Source organism: Oreochromis niloticus, linkage group LG23 (assembly GCF_001858045.2).
Source record: "Oreochromis niloticus isolate F11D_XX linkage group LG23, O_niloticus_UMD_NMBU, whole genome shotgun sequence".
Classification (NCBI taxonomy): Eukaryota; Metazoa; Chordata; class Actinopteri; order Cichliformes; family Cichlidae; genus Oreochromis; species Oreochromis niloticus.
This window is the reverse complement of record NC_031986.2, coordinates 45,235,772-45,262,479: the sequence shown is the minus strand read 5'-3', so window position 1 is coordinate 45,262,479 and position 26,708 is coordinate 45,235,772. Positions and strand designations below refer to the sequence as shown.

The window sequence follows — 26,708 nt, the reverse complement described above, 5'->3', positions numbered from 1 at the left end:
ACCAGTTAAAAGGCGTGCCGCTGCATTTTGGACAAGTTGCAGTCTATGAAGAAGGGCCCAGGTAAAGGGAGTTGCAGTAGTCTAATCTTAAAGTAACAAAGGCATGGATAAGTTTTTCAAGATCCATTCGCGGTATGTAATGCTTAACCTTAAAGATTTGTCGTAGTTGGTAAAAGCTAGACTGTACTAGAGAGGACACTTGTTTATCAAGTTTAAAGGAACTGTCCAGAAGAACACCCAGGATACGTACTGTATCAGAGAGGGAGGTAGCAAGGGGCCCAAACATATCGGCTAATTGTCCCCGAGGGATGTGGCTATCAAAGACAATAATTTGGCAGTCTCCAAAATGTGATGAGAGCCAGTTATGACTGGGACAGAGCTGCAACCATGCCATTATGTCAGATGAATTTAAGCAAAACTATTTACATTTTAGATCATTTTTCACTGATATATTGCTGATGGATTTATTGCAAGCTTTTTTGTAATCGTTGATTATGATATGGGCCACATATTGGTACATCCCCTACAGCAAGACACAAATACTAAGCAAAAAATAAAAACTCAATATTGTATCTACGGTTGTATGAACTGAGCCACCACAAAGAGCTTGTTGTAGTGTAAAGGTACATTTTAATCACTCGGTGCGATATCACAGCTGTGTCACCTCTTACAGCAACACACAGGGTCAGCCTGCACGAGTAGAAATTTGTAGGCGTGAACAGTTTGGCCTGAGATGGCGTCAAAGCTCTGACCTGTTGTTTCAGTCCACCCCCGATGCTGTGTCTGTGCAATATTGTGCAAAGCACGCCTGATTTTATAGCAGTCATCACTGCATTTGCTGTTTTAGCGAATCCAGCTCAGCGTCAGTCTGGTTTCCCTGAAACTCAGTTCATCGTGTGCCGTATGATTAACCTTTTCACTGCACCGCTGTTTGGACTGTGCTTGTGACTCGCCTCCGAACAATCCAGTCAAATGTGCTTCAATGTGGAACAAAAAGCCTGTCACTGCCCACCACCCACTTCCTGTTTCCACAGTTTAAACTAGCTGACAAATGTGCATCACATTAGTAGAATAAATATATAATTAGAAATGATTTAGTCTTCAGTAGTGTTTACAACGCCTTTTTCTATTTCCTCTTTTGATGCTAAATTAATCCTAAATTCATCTCTAAACATTTAAACTTTTAAAGGAAAAAAGAAAACAAGAAGTATTCACATTATGATTTTATTTACACAGTAAAATTAACAGCAGTGCACTTCTATAAGCAGTGAAGAGAACTTGTAGGTAATGGTGTAAAAAACCAAAAAAAATGTAATTCCCAATTCTACCACAGGAGGGCGACAAAAACACAAGTGTCATGCAAAGAAAACTCAAGTAAAGTAATGTGTAATGTTTCGTCATATGTAATCCTCAAGTATTATTATTATTTACAGATTCTAGATGTAAAGCCACGGTGAAATGAAACCTTTATTAATGAAACAACTATGTTACAACTCTATATTGCTGGGATAAATACAGTATGATTATATTACTGCTAGTCTGAGTTTTAAGGCTATGTTGGGCTTTGCAGCAAGATTTCACAGTGGTCGTCCTCCTCTTGCATCCGTCTCAGACGCAGTACTTCCAGAAGCAGGCTACAGGCAAAAACACAGGATTTTGTACTTTGAGCTCATATTAAGTATATTTATAGTGTAATGATTGTAAATGTTTGATTCGTATTTAGCTTACGTTCTCCGCGTTTCCTTGTTATGGATTTGCCTTCTACCATATTAGCTGCAATCTTCCTCTCCAGCTCCAGGTCCTCCTTCAGCGCTCTCAGCTACAAATACAGATCAAAGTGATTATAACACACCGAGAAAGGTTTTGCAATGTTTTTGTGAATTACTGTAACAACTTTTGAGAATTTGAAACAAGAAACGAGTCTTCCATTTATACACAAGCAGTTTGTTCACATTATAATAACATCTAAATCACAGTGCCAGTTAAAATAAGCCTTACCTCCTCGATCTCAGCTAATTTATTAGCCAGCTCAACACCTGCAGAAAGGAGACCCAGTTAACCAAAGCAGAAATGTATCTGTGCATGTTATAACAGGCATGTGTTTCTAGGTCTCACCCAGAGGATCATCCTTTTCCACTGGGACTAAGCTTTTGTGCAGTAATAGTGCCAGAATTTTGCTCTGGGAATCTGTGTCTTCTTTCTGACTAAAAGCAGGGTTCCCTGGATGTACCAAATCAAACACACAGTGGGTTATATGCTTATTATCTATCAATATGTTGAAATTTGATAAAACTGTACCAATAGACAAAATCATTTAATCAGCAGTTGCATGCATTTGGCATTTTAATTAAATTAAATGTGCTGTTTTGCACACTCACCTGGATTAAATATGCTCCTCCCGTCCACATTGAGCACGCCTTGCAGTAGAAACAAACTCAGGAGTCCTAAACAGTAGCTCACAGCTGTAACCCTGTCCATGGCATTCAATGTAATGTCAAGCGAATTTCGCACTGTGAGCACTCCTTCGAGCAAGGCTAGATGTCCACTCCCTTAAAACCAACCCATCAATATATTTATACTTCTACGAGCTGGGAGGAGGGGCCCGTCGGCCCCTTGATTACTAAATTCACCTCTCGTCACTGTGGACTTCGTCACTGGGCCACCTTCTCACAGGGCCTGTGAATCGTCTGAATGAAATACAGCGGTCTGACACGGACGTGCGGCCAAGAAACCCTACATCACTCTGACACGGGTAAATCAAAAAGAGAGGATGCTATCAATCAACCTGTTGGTTATGAACCAGAATCAGATGTTCTTGGCACTTGCAAGTCTTTTTCTTTTACTTTAATTGCTTCCTAAAATAGGTACGCAGGAGTGGGTTGGCCTAGGGAAAGAGTGGCAAGTAAATGGATTCGGTCCTTAAGTGCACCATAACCAGAGACGGGCTCTTCAATCTTGGCTTCAGGACTGATCTGGAGACGAAGGAGCATCCATCACTGAGGCAACGCCAAACATCCAACACCTCCCATTTTACCGTATCCTATTCTATGAATCAAGGAAATCACATTTCATACGTCAGCCAGCGGAGCGCACATAGTGTTTGTGCGGGCTAAGGGAAATGAGCTGCCTTGAACCTGCTAAATTTGGCTGTTATTATAAGAGTCCTTTGGGATGAGACTTGCACACAAGGGGTTTTCATAAGCTCACTACTTTAGCCACTCATCTTTTGAATAGACAAATAAAGAGACTACAAACACGAAAGCTAAAGAATCAGGAAAGACTGTGCTGAGGGGATCTTCAGGGTCTGTCGTGTAAATGAAAACCAAATGTACTGATAAAGAACTGAAACTAGGCTACTGAGTCTGCAGGAGGCAGTCACTGTTCACACCAACTAAATATCATAGGGATGCACCTAAAGATTAATCCTGAAATGATGCATTCGTAACTCTGTAACAGCAGTTTAAGCACCTCGGAGCCCCACAGCCTTCAGCCCAGCTTCTGTTCTATTTCATCTTTAACGGCAGAGGTCAGGCCTTCGTTGACCTCATTGTATTTCACTAAAAAAATAAACAGTAAAACTGCTTTACTTAAGCATCACTGTCGCGGTCTGTGATGCTTAAGTACTACTAACAATCCCATTGATTTATCTGCAAATGGACCGCTCGACTTGTTTTAGGGATGTTATGTCAATTGGAAGCGGCTGAAAGGCTACCCGACAGCTGAACACCAGAGGGAGCAATTAGATTACCATAATCAAAAGACCAGCTGCAGTGAGCGTGTATTTTATAGAAAGTATGACACGTGTAAATGCGGATCCATTCGCTTAGTCTGCCTTGACGGTTCCCACACATGCATCGTTACTCGCGTGGACCGTACTGTTGACCCACGGTTGCTTCGTGGTGAAGACTTTCCACAGCTGCACATGCAGCACACGTCTACAGCCACTGCACCTCGAGACTCTTCTCGAGGCTGCGTCAATTCAAAGCCTCTAGTAAGTCAGCCGCAAGTAGTTAGAAACTAACCGGAAGTGTGCTCACTCACTTTTCAGCTTAAAGCAAACGTTAATACCAGCACTGCATTCTTGTGTCCCTGAATTTATAAATAAAGCAGTTGTGTCATATGCTGCTGGCTTGTAATGATCACAACGAAAATATACACTTAAAACTGCAGCACTTTCGTGTACTAAGCATGCCAAGTTTAGAAAAATTCACCGTTATTACTAGCCTATGTTGGTGATGCATTTCAGCAATTTACATTGTAAGGTTTTAAATTCAAATAGGCTCAGTTTCCGAAACACAAGTGTATTCTTAGACTTTTTCCCCCAATGGAGAGCTTCGCTAAACTTTTCTTTTAGTTCAATAATATATTTAACAAATGTTTGGGAAGCTGGCTGATAAAGGTACACTTAAAAAAAAACCCGAAGTATAAAGCTAAATGTAAATGTTGGCTTTTGCACAGTCAAAGGTTAAAGTTATACTTGCTGGGCTAAGTTCGTAAGCATGAAGGTCTGGTGTAGTCAGTACTACTGTTCAGTTGTATTTGTTATATATATATATATATATATATATATATATATATATATATATATATATATATATATATATATATATATATATGTAGAGAGAGAGAGAGACATATAGACATATAGACATATAGACATCCTGTATAAGAAGGGCCAGAGTCGACTCCACCTGCTGAGGAGACTGAGGTCCTTCGGAGTCTGCAGGACTCTGTTAAGGACATTCTATGACACTGTGGTAGCATCTGCCCTTTTCTGTGCAGTGGCCTGCTGGGGGAGTGGATGCACGGACAGGGACAGGAGCAGGATTGACAAACTGGTGCGGAGGTCTAGCTCCGTGCTGGGATGTCCCCTGGAGTCTGTGGGGGTGGTTGGCGAGAGGAGGATGTTAGTAAAGCTGACATCCATCATGAACAACCCACATCACCCACTGCATGAGTATGTGAGTGGGCTGAGCAGCTCCTTTAGTCAGAGACTGAAACACCTTCGGTGCAGGAAGGAGCGCTTTCGCAGATCATTCATCCCAACAGCAGTTAGACTCTATAACTCCTCAATCACAATGTCATAAGTCACTGGACACTGTGAACATCCACGGTCACCACTTCATGCATAATGGACCTTCCATGTGTATGGACATGTGCAGGTATATATGTATGTATATGTATACATATGTATATTTAGTGTTTACATGTGTGTGTGTACATGTCTATAAATAGGAATAGTAGTGGTACAATAGCTATATCAAGCGATATAGTTTATGTCTTCCATATTTCCAACCATATCCATAATCACATACTGTGTATGCTACCATTGTATATAGTGTATTATACTGTGTGTGCTACCATTGTATATAGTGTTTATACTGTGTGTGCTACCATTGTATATAGTGTATTATCTTACTTTTTTCATTGATTGTACTTATTTGTATTTTTTTTGTATTTCCTTCTGATATCTGTACCTGAGCTGAGGTGACGCAAAAATTTCCCCGTCGTGGGATCAATAAAGTCTTATCTTATCTTATCTTATATATATATATATTATAAATAAATAAATAAGGGAACTCTTGAACAATCTTCACTTTGATTTTCTTTTCTTTTATTTCCGTGTGTGTGTGTGTGTGTGTGTGTGTGTGTGTGTGTGTGTGTGTGTGTGTGTGTGTGTGTGTGTGTGTGATTTATCTATTTATTTTTCCTGCGCAATTCTTGCGAAAGCCGGTCCTTTATTCTGAAAAACCTCGACAGGAAGTATCCTCTTACTCTGTTGGCCGGGTAAGGAGGGAGGGAAGCTAGCAATCTGACAGGCTAGCTACAGCAGAGTAACAGCCTGGCAATTACAGCGGCGACGTATCAGGAGAGGGTGGTTACCGAAACTAATCAAAGGGTCGTCCAGCACCTGAACCATCAATCGGGTTTATGAGTAAAGGCGATCAATCAGGCTGCCGTTAACCTTCGGAAGAAACGCTGAAGTGTAATTCACCGTCAACGGGTTTTTTCTTTTCTTTTTTTTTCTTTTCTTTTTTTTTACTTATTATCCGTGACAACATGGCTGAATGTAACGTTAGCATCGACCAGAATAAACTACCTGGAGTGAAAGAGGGTAATGTCCACATAACATGTTTCCTGGAAAAATATAAAGCAAGCTAGCTCTTAAACAGCCAGCCTATTACGTTAGGATAACTGTAGCGAGGCTAATGTTAACCGAGTAAACGCAGGTGTTTATTTTTTGTCTCATGCACTACGGCTAATGTGGCTTTTAGCTCACGCTGCTAGTGGATGCTAGCACACTTACTAGTCTTTTCAGGCTGGAGTTAGATGGTCAGTCTGGGTGCAGGTGTCATCCAGACAAGTTTACAGTGGGAAACACCGTTTTGTGTATTGTGTACATGTTGACACAGTGAGATCCTCCTCATATTAAACACAGTGCTGGGCTGGTGAAATGTGCTGTGTGGCAAGCTGCTGTGTTTACATGACTTGTAACTTTGTCACCTGAGTTGTTTTCCTGTTTTAAGGTATGTGGTCCAGCCAGAGTTTTGAAAACAAGCTCTGTTTGATTTTTGTTTGTTTCCCCCCCGTTCTCATATTCTCTGGTGCCATTTCCTCCTGCTTGTTATGACTGTTCAGAATATGAATCCCACCAGCTCTCTGCCACATAGACACCCAGAACTAGGTCTGCTATTGTTTGTGGGTTTGAAAAGCAGAATGGAAACGGGGGTGTTTATATGGAAAAGCATTATGGATGGGATGCTTTGCTGGTGGGAAGGACCTGTTAGTGTGAAGCAGCTGCTGGGCAGGATGTTTGTTATTCTGGTCAGAGAGAGAAGAAACCTGCACTGCTTGTCTAGTCTGCGTTGGGAAGGGATGGACTCTACAAAACTGCTGGAAAAGTTAGAAAACAGTAAAAACAACAAGGTGCAAAAATGAACTTGAAATATTTATTTATATTTAGATGTTCTTGTGGTTTATTAAACGCAGAACTGTCCATCTATTTGCATAGTGCACACATGTTAGACCTATTTTCTATTTCAGGTCCTGAAATGAATGATGGTGTGAAAACCTAAACCGCGAGTGCAGCTGTAACCCGTCTTTCACTTGTTGCTTGGTATAGTGCTGAATTCTTCTGAAGTGTGTTTAAAAGCAACTGTTAAAGTACTGTTGACACATAAAGCTGCAGCAGCCACGATACAATCTCTTTGCTAAGAAGATTAAGCATATGGTTGAGAAAATGCTTGGCGGAGGTGGAGGTGTCATCCTCCTTCAAAGCATCTGTCATTAGCCATCGTGCACAACAACGCAGTCTGGATGATTTGTCAATTGCGTTTGCCTAACAGTGAACGATTCCCTCACAGCGATCTCTACAGTCACACAGTCACAGGCAGTTACTGGTTATTAATATTTCATGTGGATGAAGTAATCTTTGGGCTGAAAGCTTGGCAGGGGTGAGGTTGCCGTGTGTGGGTAAGGAAGAGAGCTCCACAAACGCCACTGATCGACACTGGTGAATATGTATGATGCCAGATTGCTTTTGCTTTGTTGAAGCGATCCGGTGCCAGCTCCACAGTGCTGAAGGCTTCCTGCTAGATGAAGCCATGACAGAATATTCTGTTTATATGATGCTACGGTACTGTTGCTAAATAAGGGTAGTTAAGCTACGCTGACAGAACGTTTAAGTCCACATTCATGTTTAGTTGACGTTGTGAGAAAGGCCTAAAACTGCCCCCTTAGCTCCCCTTAACAGGAAACCATTTGCTGTTGAAGATCTGGAGCAGTGTACGTGAAGAGAGACGAGCTGTGTGCGTCTTTGAGAAGGATCAGGTGGATGTGTCGGGATGGTGTTTGGTGCTGGGGGTGTTTTCTGAGGAAAAATCCCCACCTACTCCATCAGCCTAAACTGTTGTTTTCAGGATGAATCTTTTGGCAGCACCAGTGATACCGAAACCAAGCCTGGAAAGTTTGCTCTAGATTTGTTGTGTAGATATGGAAAATGAGCAGTTCATATCTTTTTTTCTTTAAGAAAAACATTCTTATTCTCTTTCTACAGAGCTGAGGTTGTGGCTGGTGGACTTTTAGTCTTTGGCCAGGCCTGAAAATGACAGGAAAAGAAAGAGTCCTGCGTCATAAAAACTCAGCTTAGATAGAAAATTCAGTGTAATCTTACTTTACTTACTGTAGCTTATTTGGCTATACACAAACACGTTTCATTAAACTGACTTCGGGATGTGTTTTCTACTAGATGAGCTTTACAAATGTTGCCTTTTGAATGGCACTTCAGTGCAGCAACAAAACGTTTTCTCACTTCTTCTCACCTTAAAATAACTTGTCAAGATAAAAAACCCTGAGTGCTTTTTTAGTCTGAGTACAGAGAGTGGTTCCTCATTCACTTTCAGTTCATCTCAGATCCAAAAACAAGTTCCAGAAGGTCAGACATGGACTAAAATCACTTTGCTTAACATGTGCTTCCTAAGAATGATGTGCTGCACTGTGCTGTTCACTCTGCTCAGCTTATCAGATTTACAAAAAAAAGGATTAAAAAAATGGTTGTAGAAGTAGTTTCTCAGTAAAAGTAGTTTCTCAGTTTCGTGACACATTTGATTCCCTGTTGGTGGAATTCTGAAACGTTGCCTTCCGTCTAGACTTTAAATACATTTTTATTGCTTAAGCACATGTGGGAAGACGCGCCAGATGTTAAACGCATGAAACCGTGAAAAGTCTGATTCAAATCGACGTCTCTTCTTCCTCAAGCTTGTGTTTAACTGGTAGCATAGCTCTGCGTTTGAATACATGGGGCTGTTTGAGTGATTGTAACATTTGCTACACTTTCCAGCACTCGTTTTTAAACGAAGTCTCTTTTTCTTCCTTTCTTTAGTGTGCCGAGACTTTGCCGTGCTGGAGGACCACTCCCTGGCCTATAACCTCCAGGAACAAGAAAGTAAGCATCTACACATTAGTCATGTTTGGGGGTTTTTCTTCGTCCTAGTCCCAGTATTTTTACCTTAAGGCGGTGGTTCTCATTCATTCTCACATTCAGCTTGACTCTTGATAAAATGAGTTTGTACTCCTGAGGAGTGTCGCGGGTAAAACAAGCATTTGACAAACAGTGCCACCTTCCCTCCTTCAGACATTTGTTTTCCCTGACTGTGTTCAGGCAGAAGAAAGCTTGGCTGTTTTATTCACATGACAGAAATCAAAGTTTACACAGAGAGGTCTGTATGTGGAGAGTCTGTTTAAACACTTGGTGTCATTTATTATTGCACTGTTTTCTGCATCGGGCTTGTTATGTAACTGCAGATTGTTCCTGTCATGCAGCTCTGTTCCTTTCCTAAATCATTTGGTATCCCTTTGCTAAAAATCAAGCTTTGAATTATGTTTTGTTTGTATTTTTTACGAGTGTAGCAGTAAAAGCATGTGTGCAGCCCACAAGGCTCCACTTTGCTTTTTTGCAGGGCAGAGCATGGTGTCAGTGGCTGCAGTCTGATTAAGCCTGTATAAACCCTGGTACACAATTAATCGAGCCCTGTTGTGGGACGCCACAAAGCTCTGTATCAGAGCAGGGATGTGGCTTTTTTGTGTGCAGCAGCTGTAGCACAGAAAGCTCTGATTGTAGAGCTGAACACATTGCATCTGTGTCTCCTTTTACGCTAGCTGGTGCTTTAATGTGAGCACATATGCAAGTAATTAGAGTCATTATTGAGGGCTACGTTCCCTTGTCTGCTGTTTTTTTTTTTTTATAAATATTTTTTTTGTAATTGCATCAAGATAAATTGTTGAAATCTCACATCAACGTCTTTTTCAGATTCCCTCCGTGCATTTAGTTTAAAAACAACAAAACCCAAGAAGCATCAGAGATGGGCCACTGCTGTATTATTGAGTCTGGTGACCCTTTGCTTTGCACTAAGTTTAGAGTGTGAACCGAGAGAAGGCGCTGCTGTAGTGGACACTAGTTTGTCTTTCCGTTTCCTCAATTGTATAACTATATAAGGGTAAATTGTGCCACGAGCTCTGCTAAATAAGAGAAAGGCAGATGTCATCCAGCCACACCCTCAGTGCAGATTAGCTGTAATGAATGTGATTGTGCTTGGGTCTGTCCCTGTGTCGTTAACCCTTTTAAAGCTGTAGGGATCTACAACCAAGGCTCATTTCCATTTGCTCCTTTGTTGCCACAATAACTGATCAGGTTTGTGTTGGCAGAATGTTCTTTCACCTTTGACCCTGGAAGTGAAACGGGAGGATGCCGTTTAATATATTTCAGTAGTCCTCTAAATATGCAGCCCCCCCCCGTTTTGTTTTTTTTTTGTCTTGGATCACATGAGCAGATGGCGTCCCAAACGGAGATTTTAAGCACATTGAGTTTGAGTTGATGTGCAGATACAGCTGGCTTTTATTTCCATTCAAAATGTTGAGCATGCAGAAGAGCAAAGTGTCCAAATGTCACATGGAAACATGTCTTCAAGGCCGTGTCAGCACTTGGCATCTTCTGTTTCTGTGTTTGCTTCTTTTCACTGTGCAGATTTCCACTCGTGTGTCTGATGTTCACACAGCTCAGCGTTGTTTCTTTTCCTGAATGACCCGAGGCTTCTTCCGAGGTTGTGTTTTATGAAGTGAACAAATTTCACAACGTCTGTTTTGTTTCCTTGAGAGATGAATCCAGATTGCTGTTGACATGGCAAACATGGCAGTGGATAAATGTCCTTCATTTTACGGTGTGACTTCAGACTTATTTTTTTCATGGGCTGTCAGCACATGAAAAATTAATCACAGCATCATCCAAGAGAACCCAAAAACAAATCGATGTCGGTCCCTTGACTTGTTATCACGTTGGCACAGCTGTGACATGGTTTCCTCTTTTCATCCCACCAATCACAAACAGAAACCTCATGGAGCTCCTCGCGTACAAATTGCCAAATGTAATTTTGTCCCGGATCAATAACAAAATGAAACAGAGCTGAGCGAGTGAGTGATGCTCTGCTTACAAAGTGCTAGAAGTGCGTCAGCAAACAGGATTTCTCATCTGTTATGGTCGACGACATGCCGTCACACAACCTTGGAACGACGCCTCAGCTGCCAGCGTTCATTTCTCAGTGACTAAGAGCGCACTCGGTTCAATAGCAGAGGCTGAAACGGCCGCGTCCTCGGCGTTTATCTTGTGCTCGGCCGATCATCTAAACACTAGTCCTCCTCAGACGCTGAAGTGTAGATGTGTAAATAAACTCTGCTGTTCAACATTTATCTCACTGATAGTAAAGCCTGACCTGCTCTCTGTGTGTGTGTGTGTGTGTGGTGTGTGTGGTGTGTGTGGTGTGTGTGTGTGTGTGTGTGTGTGTGTGTGTGTGTGTGTGGTGTGTGTGTGTGTGTGTGTGTGTGTGTGTGTGTGTGGTGTGTGTGTGTGGTGTGTGTGTCTCAACAGTTGAGAGCCACTTGGCCTCCAACGTCTATAAGAGCCGTCTGGTGCAGAACGACCTGCAGGTGGCCAAGAAGCTGCAAGAGGAGGAGGATGAGAGGGCCAAGATCAAGACCCAGAAAGAGAACGTGGACATGTAGGTGTCCCTCACACGTCAGCCTCATACACACCTGTTAGATATAAGAAGAGCAGGAATTACTGGAGACGTGGCTGATGGATCAGCTGCTGAAAAAGTCCAAATCAATAATGCTATTGAGCACATTTAATCATTGAGCTTTGTGCTAATGAAAAGTCATGCTAGAGTCAGCAGTTGCATAAAAGCACGCGCCTGTTTATAGTTGTATATATGAGCAACATTTGTCCAAGTAGGAAAATAAGAATCTGCTGGTTGGATGTGTTTGGTTTTTGAAATGAAACACTTGATGCACCTCGAGGGTTTTTGAAGTCATCAGATTACTCAGCAGTACTTACTGTGAGCGTTATTAGTTACTTTGATAGCATCTGTTTCCAATTAGTCTAATCTCATGTAATTACTCGCAAACCCCGTCCTCGGACAGATTTATGCTCCAGCAGCAAGGTCAGCCAGCACAGCGCTATAGGTGACTCCTGCTGAGTGATCATTCACAGTAGGTTTAACACTGTTATTGTTATAAATGAGAAGATCCTGTCATTCAGTATGCTTTCAATCTTGTTTTTGCCAAAGAGCAGTCATGAGGCTTGGAGCTGGTTGTGCTGACCAGCTGGTTTTCAGATTATTTAAGAGGAGATGTTGCTGAGCCATGCGTCGGTTAGGCGTAGGATGTAGTAGACTTCTTAACCGGTCTGTGCTAAAGGCATGTTATATCTGTGTTAGGAGACTCATGCTAGCCTACAAAATGCTTTCAGTCTTTATCCTGCTTTATAAACATGCAGAAGAAGAAACAAATGGTAAACAGATCTTCTTCAGTTGTTATGGAGTCTATGTGGTATCTTTGTCACCGCTGATATATAATTATATTCCCGAGGGGTTTGGGTTGCTTCCAGCTGCATGTCCAAAGCAATGCAGCGTGTACACTTACTAACCACAGCGGCCTGATGCAGAAACATAAATCAGGCTCCGCTGACCTGAACATAGCAGAGAGCTCTGTTGTCTCTGTTTCAGTCCAAAGCGGGAGTTAATCCCAAGTGTGCAAAAACGCACTTGGAGTCTTTCTCTCTGTGCTCTGCAGTTTTAATCAACATAAAAGCGCTGACTCACAGAGCCCACTTATTTTAAACACACACAAACATGGAGGGCTCGAGTGGAGGGATTGCACTCCCTGGGTGCGAGGCCAGACGCCTCAGCGATGCATGCTGGCCGGTGCTGCCGGTCTTGTTCCAAGCTCACACCGCCGTCCATCCCACACTTGTCACTTAGACGCTGGACTAAACAGCATCACTTCTTTCTCAGCACATAATGTTTAAAGATGCTCAGGTGCAGCAGTTTGTTTACATGTGCCACTTTAATTCATCCTGAGCCGTTAACCGCCCAGGTCAAATCCAGGTACGGCGTGGGTTGGATAAGCTCCTCCTCCTGTTAAGATTTCACACTCAGGTGCGTCTGTACACACTGTAATGATTTTCACACACCAGCCCTGCAGGCAGATGGTGTTTTTGACTAAAAACCTCACTGACTTCAGTGTTGAAGTCAGTGAGGTTTTTAAACCTTTATATACACAACAATCTAACGTGTGTAGTCCCAGAGCCAGTTTCAGCACCAGTGTGTGAGTTTGTCATCAGAATAATTGAGACAAAGTTAAAAAGTGTAATAATGCTTATTTAACAAATGTGTCAGTATAAATATGTATCTTTAAGCAAAGCTGTGAATTAAAAATGTTTCCATTACATCAGAAGGATCTCACCTCCCTACCTGATGTATATAGTTTCCTAATGCTGTAACATTTTCCTGCTTCTTCTCTTCGTACACGCGTACAACACATGTGAACCTCAGTGAGCGGCAAGATAACGAGATCGCCCAGGAGATTCAGGAGGAACTGGTCCGACAGGCAGAGCGACAGCGACAGCAAGAAGAGAAAGATGCGGTAAGAAGCAGACGTGGACTTGAAGCCAGTCCTGCTTGTTTTTACCCCTCAGTTGTTTCTAGTCTTCCTGTTTAGGGTGGGTCATTCTTTTCCAATCATTGCGCCTTTGTTTCCACCAGTGTTTATTCCTTAAAAAATAAAAAAGGTGGAAAGGCCAAAGTAATTAGGACCTTTTTTTTTTTTTTTTTTTTTTACATGACGATGATATTGTTGATAAAGGGGAAAGCTGAGAAATCCTAGATTCTGTTTCCCAATCAGAGGGGACACAGAGCTGCTTTCAGCAACACTGTTTTAGATTAGTCAGAGTGAGCTAACTCGGATCAGATCGCCTCCTACGTGCTCCAGAAGGTGTACAAAGCATGTGCTAATTGGCCTGAGGAGGGAGCTACTGTACGTGCACCCAAAGAAATATGACCTTTGTCCAAGTGGGACATTTCTACATTGGTGCGGGACGACATGTTTACTGTTGCGTTGTTTGTTTGTAGGCCATCGCTCGTAAGCTGCAGGAGAAGGAGATGAAAGAGGAGAGGAGGAGACATAAGCAGCTGGAAACGCGCTTTGATGAAGATTATTTTGATGAACATGGAGGTGAGGAGAGCAGCGCTGACTTATGTAAATGCCTCATTTGTTGTTGACTGATGGCTGTCGGAGCAAAGCTACTCCTCTATCTGTAAAACAGCTGACTGCTGTATGAGCGTCCTGCAGGAGCATTTAACAGTTAGAGTTAAAGAAAAGCACAATAGAGTAAGACGGACATAACGATAAGAAAGAGATCTCAGGTATAACACACACTAGTCCTGCTTCAGTTTGCTTCAAGGTCACTTCTAAGTCCGTGTTTGTTCAGATTGTGTGTGCGTGCGCGCGGGTGTGTGTGGGTGTTCCAAAAATCAATAATCATATGTTTTTATAGGCAAACTTGTATTACTGTAGTTCTAATGATGTTTAATTAAAGACAGTAATTGTCACAGCTTTTCACAGAAGAATATAAACTGGTGAGTAAGGTCACGGGAGATGATCGGTCTCTGTTTCTGTGCTGGGTTTGGTTGTCTCCAGCTTTGAGTGCGGTGGGCGTGTCTCTAACGCTCATGGGGCTGGAGGTTGTTGCTGACTTGAAGATTTTGGAATGCATTTATAAGCACATAATTAACCCTGAAGGAAGGCTTACATGTTCCTGCAGGGAAATAACTCGTCCTTTTACTCCCAGTGAGGAGCGCTGCTTCAGTCTGAAGATGCTGTGCTTTGGTACCAGAGTTGGCATTTAATGAATTAAGAGAGCAGTTTTAGATTAACTCCTGATGATGTATTTAAAAACATTTTTTGGGCTTCTAAAACATTGTGTTAGCACCTCAGTGTCACATTTTTATGTTTCACGTTGAAAAATTGAGGCTTTGCTGCAAGTCCTAATGCAAAATGTCGGGCCTGTCAGATTGCCATCACGATTGCTTCTGTGCCTGAAGCGCTGCGGCCGTTCTTATTGCGTCTTGTTGAGGCATTAGTGCGGTCGCAGGTCTTGAACCACAGTTGTGACTCTGAGTGTAGGAGGAAGTACATTTCCTGTTCCCTCCTGGCTAATAAAAGCTCAGCTTTTCTCTCTGCAGCTGCTAAATCTAATCTGACACGCTGACGACCAGCTTTCCTGTTTCTACCCTTTGGATTTTTTTTCTTCTGAGATTGACTCATAACACTAAACCACTACAGTGGTGTCACTCCTACATAGGAAGCAGAAAAGAAAATCTTTTTTTTCCTTTTAGTCAACAGACAAAAACATCAGTGTGTCGTCTGCGTTTCTAACAATTTGGTGCTCTGCAAAAATTCAACACACACATCACAGTTTCTACTTAAAGTGCTCGTGAGTGATTTTTATCTTGTGCTCGTTTGTTCATTTAAACTGTCACAGAAGCTGATTTGAATAGTTTCAGTGTTGGTGTTTATTCCAACAGCGGCCCTTTGTTAGCACAGACAGGGACGGGCGAGCCTCTCTCGCTGTCAGTCCACCTGCTTGTTCTCTGTATCGACCGCAGACTGTGATAAGTTATGTAACTGCTCACCTGTAACGTCACCACTGGGTGTTTGTACCTGTGACTGTGATGATGTCAGAACAAAGATTCTCTCTCTGACATGTAAAAACATTTTGCTTCTCATCACAAACCAGCACAGAACAGCTGTCCCTGCAGTGTAGAATCAAAGGTTAAAAAATAGGAGAATATTTTATTTTTTAAAATGAGACGAGGTGAGCAAACGGCGAATGTCCGTGGGAGTCTGAGCAGGTATCAGGCTCTGCTCGTACCTCCCTGCTGCTGGTTGAATAACTGGAATGCCATTGCACTGACTGGTAGTGCAGCGAGGACTGGCCTGAGCTTTGTGTTTCTCTCTGTGCGTTTCCACTCATTTGTTTTCATTGAAACATTTCTCAGCCACATGTCGACTCCCAACAAACTGGTTTTCTTAAAGGTGAACGTGCTCAGATCATCAGTTTGCTTTGTTGGTGTGTCTGCAGTTTGGTTTTCATGCACATGTTGGTTGTTCTCATGGTGGTGGGGGGCGGGTGTTTGTATTCACACACAGGGACACTTTCTTAAGTCAATATACTGTTAGTAATAATCAGTATATAACATGTACTCTAATGACCAAGCAGTTTATTACTAGTCAGGTTTTTGTCTGCTGTAAGCCTCTCGTCCTGCAGATGGACTCTAACTACTCGTTCTGTCCTGTCGCCTTGAAACGATCAACACAGTAATGCGTTCAACAGTTCTCCACCTGCATGCATCGACCCGTCAGCTTGTAGCCGATCTCTGGAGCAGAACAAAACTATTTAACCTCCATTCAGACACCAGAGATAAAGTCGGTCCAATCACAGCACCAGTGAAGCAGGTGGATGATGGAGAGCACTGCTGCTTTGTGTAGTCGGCAGCAGCTGGACTCTGAGAATAAGAGAAAGAAGATTGTCCATCAGTAATAAAAGTGCCAAATATACTAGGGTAGCTCAAGTAAAGTCAAAGTAAACTTTATTGTCATCTCTGCTTTATACAGTACAGTATACAGAGAGACGAGACGCTCCAGTTCCATTCAGTGCAAAAACAACAATAAATGTAAGAAGAGTAAGAAATAAATATACACTTATGACTAAGGTAAAGGTAAAAGGAATAAATATACACTTTAAGGTAAAAAGGATCAATAACAGTCTAAATTTACAGATTTAAAGTGACCTTGAAGTGGTTTAAGATGACAGCTTTACAGTTTACAGTATGAGTGACATAAAGTGACCAACATGAGCAGGATTCTTGAGAGTAGGATTGTCCATCGAGCAGCATCTGTATTTACAAAGGCAGCGGTATGTGGAGTGCAATAGAGAAGTAGACTGTGTGTGGGGACACACTGGTTTTCATTTGTTACCATTTAAAAACACCATATACTGGTTGATGTCCCATCATGAGTCCTGAGTGCCTTTATATCCAGTCAGCCTGTCTGATAGCTGCTAACACTCGCTGTTGCTGTCTTAGCAACAGTAACCACTGCTGGGACGTTTTGGTTCATTTAATATCATCTTCTGCATTTCATGCTTCTTTTAACCACCGCTCTCCTCACAGGTGCTGTCTAACCCGGTGCTCACTAACTGTCTTGGCTTATATTACACCTGTCTGTTGTTGTTAACTTTCCCTGTTTTCATCACCCATCATCATCATCGTCATCATGCCTTCTCACTCTGCTCAGCTGCAAGAAGACCTCTAGACTTGGACAAACCCAGTCATCACACACCAACATCCCCCGGGCGATACGATGCTCCGGTCAGCTCACGTCGAGATTACTCTCCAGATTATAGTTCAACAGAACCTAAAAGGAGCAGACACCCAAAACTGGATGCTGCAACACCCCGTGGTCGCTCCAGAGACCCCGAGCACTATCTGCCGGGAGAAGGAGGCCGTAGCAGGCACGCAGATCCTTTTCCTGAGCACCTGATGCCCAACAGAGGCAAGCATGGGGACAGGTATCCAGAGTACGAGCCCTCACAGACTGGCAGAGCCAGGGATTTAGGGTACGAGGACACAGAGAGAGTGGTGAGGAGGAAAGAGAGACCAGCTAGACCACCTCCAGTCCAAATTCCTAAAGAGAGGGACAAAACGTGGGACAGGGAGCGGAACAGGCAGTACGACAGAGACGGAGGCAGAGAACTGGAATACGAGATGTATACTGCAAGAGACCAGACGAGGGACAGAGACCGGAGGAGGGACAGAGACCAGGACCTCAGGTGGGGAAGAGCAGAGGGGAGGGACGGAGAAAGATCCAGAAACAGAGGACGAAGTTTGGACAGACAGCTAGAGGGACACGGACATCGAGATAAAAAGAGACAAAGAGCAAGAACCCGGAGCAGGGAGAGAGGACTTGAAGAGGACTTTGTGGAGCCAGCACACAGCCGGGACCGGCTGAGGGAAGGGAGGGCTTCCTGGGAGGGGGAAGAGGAGGATTTTGAGAGAGGGAGAAGGACCAGGGGACGCCACCGTGTCCAGTCCAGCCCCAATGAGGTGTTTGGAGACCACAGGGGCGATGAAGGCAGAGGAGACAGCAGGGAGTTCTGGGACCTCCAACAGGGGGAGGGTCGTGGCAGGGAACGCAGTCATAGTCAACCCAGTGGAGAGACAGGTATCACCCCGAACTCCCTCTGGGCTCTGTGGGGGTGTTTGTGTGGTGTGCTAAACCTTTCTCTGTGCCAATCTGAGGTGGTGGGTCAGTCTAACAGCAATCGCTAATAAACATGTTCGTTTCACTGTTTCTATGAGGAGGACAGCGATTTTGTGATTTCTAACAGGTTTGAGTCCAATGATTTCTTTGGCCTTGTGTGGAGTTTTCTTATCGTTTCTCTGTGCTTGGAGGGAGGCGCGTGCTGTGTGCTTTCTTATAGCTTGATGAGCTTTGACAAGCTCAAATGTTTCCTTGATAAAGGGCTTCAGAGCTGGTTGTGTGTTCTTGTCAATTGAACAAGCTAAACTTTACAATTTTCATTGTTTTAACTGATCTGAGAGCTGCTGCAGGTTTTAAAAACCCCAAACGCAGCGAACAACACCAGTGGAGATGCACTGCAGCCCTTTTTTTGTTTGTTTTTTAAAGGTGTATTGGCTTTATTCCAACTGCTGCTCAATGTATTTTCGTGTGAATGTGGCATCAAATTATTGATCCTTCAACAGAAAATGATTTTAATCCATAAATAATTTAATTTATCAAGAAAAATGATTAAAAACTTTACATTTTCTGTAATTGTGTAAATTGCACCTTTAAGGTGATATTACCTTTTGCGGAAATGAATCCTAATAAATAATCGTCGCAGCCCTACTCTGTTAGTCATGATTTGCCTTTTGCAGGTCGTATTGCGCACCGTGGCGGTGGGTCAGTAATGCCAGAGACTGAGTACGGACTGAGTGAGGCCACCAAGGGTTTGACCAAGCTCGATCTGCGCGAGCAAGAGCTGAAGGACCTGGAGGTGGCCAGGAAACTGCAAGAGGAGGAAATTAAGGTGAGGAAGGAAACCAGAAGAGAAGTACATGTTGTTCATGTGTGCACACGCGGTGATGTACAGGGAACAATCACATCAGCTTATAGTTAGTAAACAGTGTGAGCAAAGAGCAAAATTAAAGGTCCGTGTTGGTCTGTGTGGGGTTGAGTTTCTTCTTCTTTGTTTAGAAATCAGTTTTTGTTTGTAATGAAATGAAAAGGTTTGAATAATAAATTTGCCCATAAATGTATTTTTGTTGTAGATGATTTGATTTGACATGATGAAACATGATTGGCTGCTCTGGAGCCAATGACAGTAAAGCATTTTACTCTGTCAGTCATGTAAAGAACTTTAAGCCTTGATGTCAAAAACCAAACTGAAAGTGTTTTTCTTGTGTATTTCCAACGTTACGTAACACCTCGGTCTGTGTGAGAATGTAACCTTTTCACTGGTTTCAGGCGAGCCAGATGCATGTGCGTGCAGCCCAAGTGGCACAAGATGAGGTGAGTGTGGAAACTCCTCTAACACAGGATAAATATATCCTTCATTTCCAAGTTCAGAGCCGGCTTTATTCAGCCTGAGTCTGTGAAGCCATTAAGCAGATGTTATGTGTAAAGATGCTCTGCAGCGTTGGAGGTGTCGCTTTGGCTGATTCATGTGAACCAGGTGTTCTCTGATGACATTTGGGACGCTTGTGTAGAGTTATGTCATGTAACATGTAGGGCGAGGAAATATTCTGGGGTAAATGACCTAGTCGCCTCGCTCTGCCAGGAAATCGCCCGACTGCTGATGGAGCAGGAGAAAAAGGAGTACAGGAAGAATCGCGAACGGGAGAAAGAGAAGGAGAGGGAGAGGGAGAGGCTGGCTATGGAAAGGATGGCAGTGGAGAGGAGGCGGCAAGAGGGAGACTACAGGGTAATTTTCCATGACCGTGCATATTTTTAAAATGCGTGCTTTGGGTGAATTAGTTCTGCTATGATTTTTTTTTTTTTTTTTTTTTTTTTTTTTCCATATAAAACTGTATTTCCTCTGTGGGACAAGAACCATAATTTCTGTTGGTTTCCAGCCAAATTCCGAGGATGTTGTCCGGCCCAGAACACAAGAGGAGTACGAGTACCAAAGGCAAAAGAACTACAAGCCTCCGAGGTACACAGCTCTCACCAGAAGAAATGTCCATTCAGTAAAGAAGCAGAAATTGTTAATAAATATTTTCTGTGTGTGTTTCAGGCCTCCACAGCCACGCACACATGACTATGAGAATGTGGGCCCTGGCTACGTCTACCCAGATCACCCTGCTGCCCCTCGTGCTCCGGCCAGACCTGATCCATCTTACAGAGGTAATTGAAATCCTAAACAAGGCAGCTGCTGTCCCTTTTCAACACTGGTGTTTTTGCAGTTTAGTCTCTTCAGAAATCCCAGCGGTCCTGGCTGCGTATATTCTGGGAAGGAAGGGTTAACTTTGAACCTGCAGATAGAAATGCATCGGTCTAGATCAGGGCTGTCAAACTCAACACTGGCTCGGACTCCAGGAGTTTAATTAACTAAATATACTAGTAATACTACAGTATTTAACTAAGAAGTTTACTTGATTTCTTTGGTGTCGTGTAAATCGGTAGGAAAAAAGTTACAAGTCTAAAGTTTACATTTTTCCTCACTGTCCAGTTGGCTCGTTCAGTCTTTTCTGGGCCAATTCTGGTCCCCGGGCCTTATCTTTGACATCATCAATGTTAACATGAAAAGCTTCATTTCTTTCAAATGAAAAATGTCTAAATAGGAACATCTACCTTTACTTTCCTTAGCACTGCCTACCTGAACAGGTGAGAGTGCAGACACACAGAAGGTGTTTAGTTCTACCAAAGCTGGTTTCTCGTGACGAGATGAATCACTCATATTAATAAACTCCTGAACTCTACCTTGGAAAACTTGAGTCCATAAACACTGCAGCATAAGTGGCACTGCAGTATATGGAGCTCATTTTCTGTCTCTTCCATGTTTTCCAGGTGCCTATCACAAGCGGTGACTCAGGCTCTCCACCGTGTCCACACATGCTGTCGGTCCTCCTGTTTGTGTCTGTATTTATCTTTTATTTTCACCCATCCACACTGTTGGTCTGAGTCCTGTGGACAATCTCATGAGTTGGCAGTGGGATTTTTTTTATTTTTTTTAAATATATTCCTAAGTTGGCCCAAAGTTGAGGAAGTGGATATGTGAGTGCTGGAATTACACTCATCTCCCCCCCCCCCCCCCCCCCCTTTTTTTTTTTTTTTTTTTTTTTTTTTTTTTTTTTTAAATTATTTGTAAAATGTGATTGCATATTTCTTTGAACTGGCGTGACATTAAGCCGGGCCAAAAGAAATCTCCCACGATTCTTTGCTGTGTAAATGAAGGAACTGCCCCCCCTGCTGTGGTCATCGTGTGCCATCAAAGGGCTGAAAGCCTCTGCTGGATGTAACCGTCACAGTTCCTCGAGACTCTTCATGGGACATGCTCGTCTGGTCCACCGTGGCTACTACAGTGTCTTAGATACCAACGTGGCAGCTTCTTTGTTACAGCGTGCTGCACCTCTGCTGTCTCGCCGTGCTGTGCAGCGAGGCCCTGTGAGGCCTGCCCATGTGCCACACAGCCTTTGACTCTGAAGGGACGCATTGTATTTTGTTTTTTGCTGTAATTATGAAACAAAGAAATAAGCCTTGATTTCGGTGCTGGTAGCTCTGGCTTTCATACGTTTACCACCTTGTTCCAGCGCAGAAGAGGTGGAGCTTTGCGGCGATCCGTGGACATCGATCAGCTCGACGTGTTTTCGTCTTTTTGCTTGTGAGGGGCGCTTTTTTTTTTTTTTTTTTTTTAAACCCCGTCACTCTTAAACTGTAGTGGTATGACTGTATATGACTCACTGTTTCTATGTGCATGCTTACTGAGTGTACAGATGTGTACATGCATTTCAGCTCTGTATCAATATTAACTGGCTCCCTCTTTATTATCAGAAAGGGCTAAAGCTGCAAACAGCCAATAATAATCGCTCTCTGTAGAAACTAAATATCTGCTCGCTCATCCTGCTGTACAGTATTTCATTCTTCTGCCAGTATTTCATATGAGCTTGTCGTTTCCAGCTGGCACATAAAAGAACCAGTACCAAATGAAATGCATGTATGTTGCCTGTGTGTCAAACCTGAGTTCAAGCTCAGATGCTGTGTTTAAATCTGCGTTCATGTGTTTTACATTTGTCAGACCAAATCATGTGGAAACTGTTGGGTTCTCCCACCATGAAACCTTGTATCCTACTCACTGTCTTTATTGAGAAAGGGAGCTTTATATTTTTGTACATTTCTTTTTTCTTCACATGGTTTCCTCAGTTTTCATTGACCAAGCTTCCCCGCTGTCACTTCCAGGACTTCCCTGTCTTATACTTCCTACTTGCAGACAGGAGACGGCTCGTATTGACATATTCTAGTGTTTTGTTTTCTACTTCTTCAGGGCCTGATATTTTTGGTTATATGAAAAAAAAAAAAAAAAAAAAAAAAAAAAACGGATAATGAAGAGCACATTGCTGAAATGTTTGATTGCCTCAAAATGATTCACTCATTGAGCATCTGGTGCTGCTTAGAGCTTTTGCTTTGTAATAAATGTTGCTGAAATTATAAATCTGCGTGGAGAACAAGCCCCCGTGCTGTTAGCAGAAACCATTTTCTCTCGTCTGCAGTGCGTTGAACAAACGTGCAACCATCATTGAATTATAGTACGTGCGACTTGCTGAATGGGATCTGTGCCATATACGTGTTGTTTTTCAGGGACTTTACAAATTGGGGGGGGGGCGGTTAAAGTTGTGGTTGTAGCAGAGCTGGCGCACCCACTGAGGTGGGTCTAATTTATTCTTTGATGAGAGCACCACCTAGTGGACATGCTTCCAGTTGGCGAGGGTACAGATCACAGTGACGTGTATTTGTGTATGTTGTGCTTCAGATGTGACTTTGGTTTCATGTGTTGTCTGTTTTCTTTGATCGAGGGCTTTATGCAATCTACCAATCATGAATCAACATGTTGGACTTTTTTTTTTTAAGTAAAATGAATTTAATAAGTTGCTTTTACTTGTAGCATCTCAAAATGTAATAAATTGCATCAGCATTTACACCATGAATTTGTGAAGCTGTAGGCCAGTCAGATCTCACCTGCCATGCCCACTACATCCCACAGCTTCAGTCATTAATAAGAATACAGGGGGGATTTTAGTGTTAAAGGTCACAGTTTATTGGTCATGATATTCAATCAACTTAGTTTCACTCTGACAGCACCTCCCGCAGTAGCCCCCTCTGGGGCCCGCCTGAAGTGGCAGATCCCGTAATGCAGAATGTTTGAAACCTCAAGTGACCTCTGACCTTCGCACATGTAACCACAGATTTACCTGTAGTACAGGTTTTGAGTTTCCAAAGGCAGAAACTGCTCAAAACCTCTGGATTTTTATGAGTCATCTTGAAAACCTTCGACTTCAAGAAACTACACCTAGAAAGACAATTTAAAAAAATCAGTTTGAACTGTGATTGACGTCCAGGTTTGTTTAATATCACTCTTCTGCTTCATGTTTTAAGTGTCATTTAGGTGATTTCAGCCATGCTAAATAAAAGCAACACCAATACAGCAGAAAGTGCTGTTTCATTTTTATTGCTGCATAGGAAAACAAGCAATCATTTTTCCTTTCATTGTGTTAAAGTAAGTCATGTGCTCAGTGTGCGATAACTTCCTTGTGTGAAGTGGTTGGTGCCAGCAGCAGGTAGCTTTTTATCGTCAGAGATTTAATTAAATTGTGCCACTCTCAAGAAAAGTACAGTCACACCCTTCCTCTGAGAGTAGAGCAGAGCTGGTTCACCAACATACCTGAAATACTGAAGGTTTGTCTGCAAGTGGTAACACCACTGCCATGCCCTCCATGGGATATGTCACAACTGAACTACTGGAAGCTACACCTGAATAGCCAGAAAAGTGGCTGCTTCTGTGGACAGGTGATCGGCTTCAGTTTGGGCAATGTTCTTAAAGGAACCGCTGAAATCCTCTGGAGATCAGACCCTGCTCGGACAGCAGATGCATGAAGAGGTCAGGCCCACCAGCATGCGGCTGTTAGGTTGTAGTCCTGCTTTAATACAAATCAAATTATACAATGGTCACACTGATGTTGACTCTGCTGTGTAAAATAGTTCAATTATGCAGCCCAGATTTAAAACAGATGATTTAAAGAAATCCCTCCAAACCATGTGGCAGGCAGCCCTGCGCTAAAGGCCGGGATGGGAAGTTACACACACGACCAGAAACAATGACTGAAATTTTTGAGCACAGAAATTCCCAGGCAAAGTTTCCAGCTGTGCGGATAACACAAGTTCTGCAGGCGGGAATCTCTCTGCGGTCAGAGGCGGGCGTTTGGTGTCCAGGGGGAAGCGCGCGTGCTCTTCCTGTACCTGCTGGCTCACAAACACAAATAACGCGGAGCTCACAAGTGCAAGCAGGTCTGTGTGCGGGTACCGAGCTGTTGGTACCTGGTTAATGATACTGAGCACTGCGGGTTGCGCTGATAATCACAGGTCAGCCGGACGCAACAGGTGTTTTTGATTGGGTCTTTTTTTCTTTTCTTTTTTTTTACCTGGAAACTGGGGAGGGGAAAAAACACGATGACATACATCCTGATCATCAAGGCAGTTGGTTTAATGGGTTGCATAACTGTGCAAACAAAACAGCAACACAGTGTGTATTTACGGGTAAATGAGCTCACCTGTCCGGCGTGCAGGTCAGCGGATCACTCAGACGTTCAGCTCCTCTCAGAATGATGAAGAAGCTGGTTAACTGCGAGGACTTGACTGTCTTTTCCGTGTCTCACCTGGCAGGTAGAAAGGTGAATGCAGCTGTCTATCTACTGGAGCACGCCGTGTTCAGACACGAAGACACACCCACTCATGAGAGCGAGAGAGAGAGTCACCGCCTTCTTACATTTCTGTCAATCCAGATTAGAGACGTTATTAAAGACTAGATCATCTCGGCAGAGAGAGAATAAACATTGTTTCCTCTCATGACTCGTTGATGTGAGTCTGTAAAAGAAAAAAAAGTGTCCGTCATCTTTAATCTAATTCACTGCATGTTTTAGTTTGTGTGCTTCTCCTCGTGAAGCCTGGGGCGCATCTTCAGGAAAAACCGGTAGAGGTTGTCAGAGAACTATTCTGTTAAACCTTTCCGAGCCAACCCTCAGAGAGACAAAGAAAATCCCAGCTCTGTTTTTAATGAGAGTTCAGGCGGCCAGAAGTTACAAAATGTGGAGGGAAAAAAGAAAGAAAGGATTATTATCATCGCTATTATTACGCCCTTTGTCTTGGTGTATGTAAGCATGTTGGAGATTGTAGGCCGGCTGAATAAGGGCTACATTTAATGTGAGCACTTTATACACTAATAATCTCTTTTTATGCCAACAATCACTCCTACTATGGCAGCATTGCATCAGCTGAGTTGCTTCGAGTGCCCCACCCTGAGCTAGAAACGGCATTTTTCCAAAATCATTAACTATTTACAGTCAGGATCATCAAATCTGACACTTAAAGAACAAAGCTCATCATCTATCACTACTTTTCCCAGAAACGCAATTCTTAATCTGTAATGGGAGCGACATGTTTAGATTTGGACTCATATGGATGAAGTTTATCTTTTTCAAACAACCCTGACTCAGGATTGTCACAGTCCCACAGGAGGTTGTGTCAGTGCTTGAAATGGAGCTGTAGAAAGTGCTCAGCGCCTAAATGCTGACAAAAGTAAACCTTCTCATCTCATCTAAAAAAACTTAAAAAAAAAAAATTAGCAGGCCGTTTGGCCCGAGGCGCTCTGTGCTGTGCCTGATGCAGGAATGACATCCGACTGGTTTGAAGCAGCAGCTAGGCCCACCTACGGAGGGAGTCTCTGCTGAATCCATGCCAAGGTGTTTAAGTGTTGTTTAAGCATGCACTAAAGGACAGAAACGTACTGAATTTGTTTTCCCATACTGACCAGCTAATGCAGCTGCAGTTACAGGACGCTGAATAATTGGATATGCACAGAATAACAAACAAAAGTGTGTCATATTTATGAAAGTCAAGCTAAAAACCCAGTGAACCAATATAGCAACTGCACAAGAAATCACCTAAGAATCTGCAGCCTGAGCGGATATCGGCACAGCAACATGTTGTGTGTGTGTGTGTGTGTGTGTGTGTGTGTGTGTGTGTGTGTGTGTGTGTGTGTGTGTGTGTGTGTGTGTGTGTGTGTGTGTGGTGAATTTTTGGCAGGTTGTTCCACGTTGTCCGTGTGTGAAAGAGCCACTGCGTAAAACAGGCCTTCTCTTCGTTTCTAAACATTTCCTACTAGCTGGGCGATCTGCTCTGTTCAAATAAAAGGTATTGTCTGCATGTTATGAGAGGACCCCGAGGAGTTAAACTAACAATGGAAATGAAGGCACATTTATAAGGGGGGAAGCTGGAACATCTTTAAGGGAAAACATGTCTCCCTCTGAATTACGTCAGTGCTTCCCAGCTGGTGGACATAAGAAGATTCACTTGTGCTGTCGCCATTCGTTTGTTGAACTGTTTTATGAAGCCCAGCTTCCTAAATTCATCAATAAGCAAATAGAGCATGTACGCATATAACGGTAATGTCTCAAGCCAGAGACAAGTTATGAGCAATGAATTATTTGTGGGCTAAATAAAGTTTTGAGAAAGAAAGGAGAAATTAATTTCTGTCGTTTCGCTTTATT

General features: G+C 42.9%; 1 protein-coding gene and 1 long non-coding RNA gene across 4 annotated transcripts; one reads left to right on the top strand and one right to left on the bottom strand.

Annotated features, from left to right (window-relative positions):
- Positions 1-5,770: 5,770 nt before the first annotated feature.
- Positions 5,771-25,190, top strand: ccdc50a (coiled-coil domain containing 50a). Of its 3 annotated transcripts, none has more exons than XM_005479201.4 (12): positions 5,771-6,115; positions 8,882-8,944; positions 11,420-11,549; positions 13,383-13,473; positions 13,959-14,061; positions 17,185-18,111; positions 18,828-18,979; positions 19,417-19,461; positions 19,730-19,873; positions 20,025-20,104; positions 20,186-20,295; positions 24,826-25,190. In XM_005479201.4, exons 1-12 carry the CDS (start codon positions 6,061-6,063, stop codon positions 24,966-24,968), a joined length of 2,043 nt encoding a protein of 680 aa, XP_005479258.1. In that variant the 5' UTR covers positions 5,771-6,060; the 3' UTR covers positions 24,969-25,190. The 3 variants fall into 3 exon arrangements, with proteins under 3 accessions (XP_005479258.1, XP_003440012.1, XP_013122293.1); XM_003439964.5 differs by lacking the exon at positions 24,826-25,190 and adding an exon at positions 20,959-23,590 and having other exon boundaries at positions 5,772-6,115; XM_013266839.3 differs by lacking the exon at positions 17,185-18,111 and having other exon boundaries at positions 5,777-6,115; positions 24,826-24,983.
- On the bottom strand, positions 22,597-24,819 carry LOC102078075 (uncharacterized). The gene is made up of 3 exons (XR_003216374.1): positions 24,714-24,819; positions 23,828-24,591; positions 22,597-23,455 (listed from the first exon to the last, which is right to left on the bottom strand). It is a non-coding gene; the product is annotated as an uncharacterized LOC102078075 (long non-coding RNA).
- Positions 25,191-26,708: the final 1,518 nt, after the last annotated feature.

Coding starts and splice junctions, on each gene's coding strand:
- ccdc50a (XM_005479201.4), top strand. CDS start 6,061: ATGGCTGAATGTAACGTTAGCATCGACCAGAATAAACTACCTGGAGTG. Junction 8,945..11,419: donor TAACCTCCAGGAACAAGAAA/GTAAGCATCTAC, acceptor GTGTCTCAACAG/TTGAGAGCCACTTGGCCTCC. Junction 19,874..20,024: donor GGCAAGAGGGAGACTACAGG/GTAATTTTCCAT, acceptor GTTGGTTTCCAG/CCAAATTCCGAGGATGTTGT.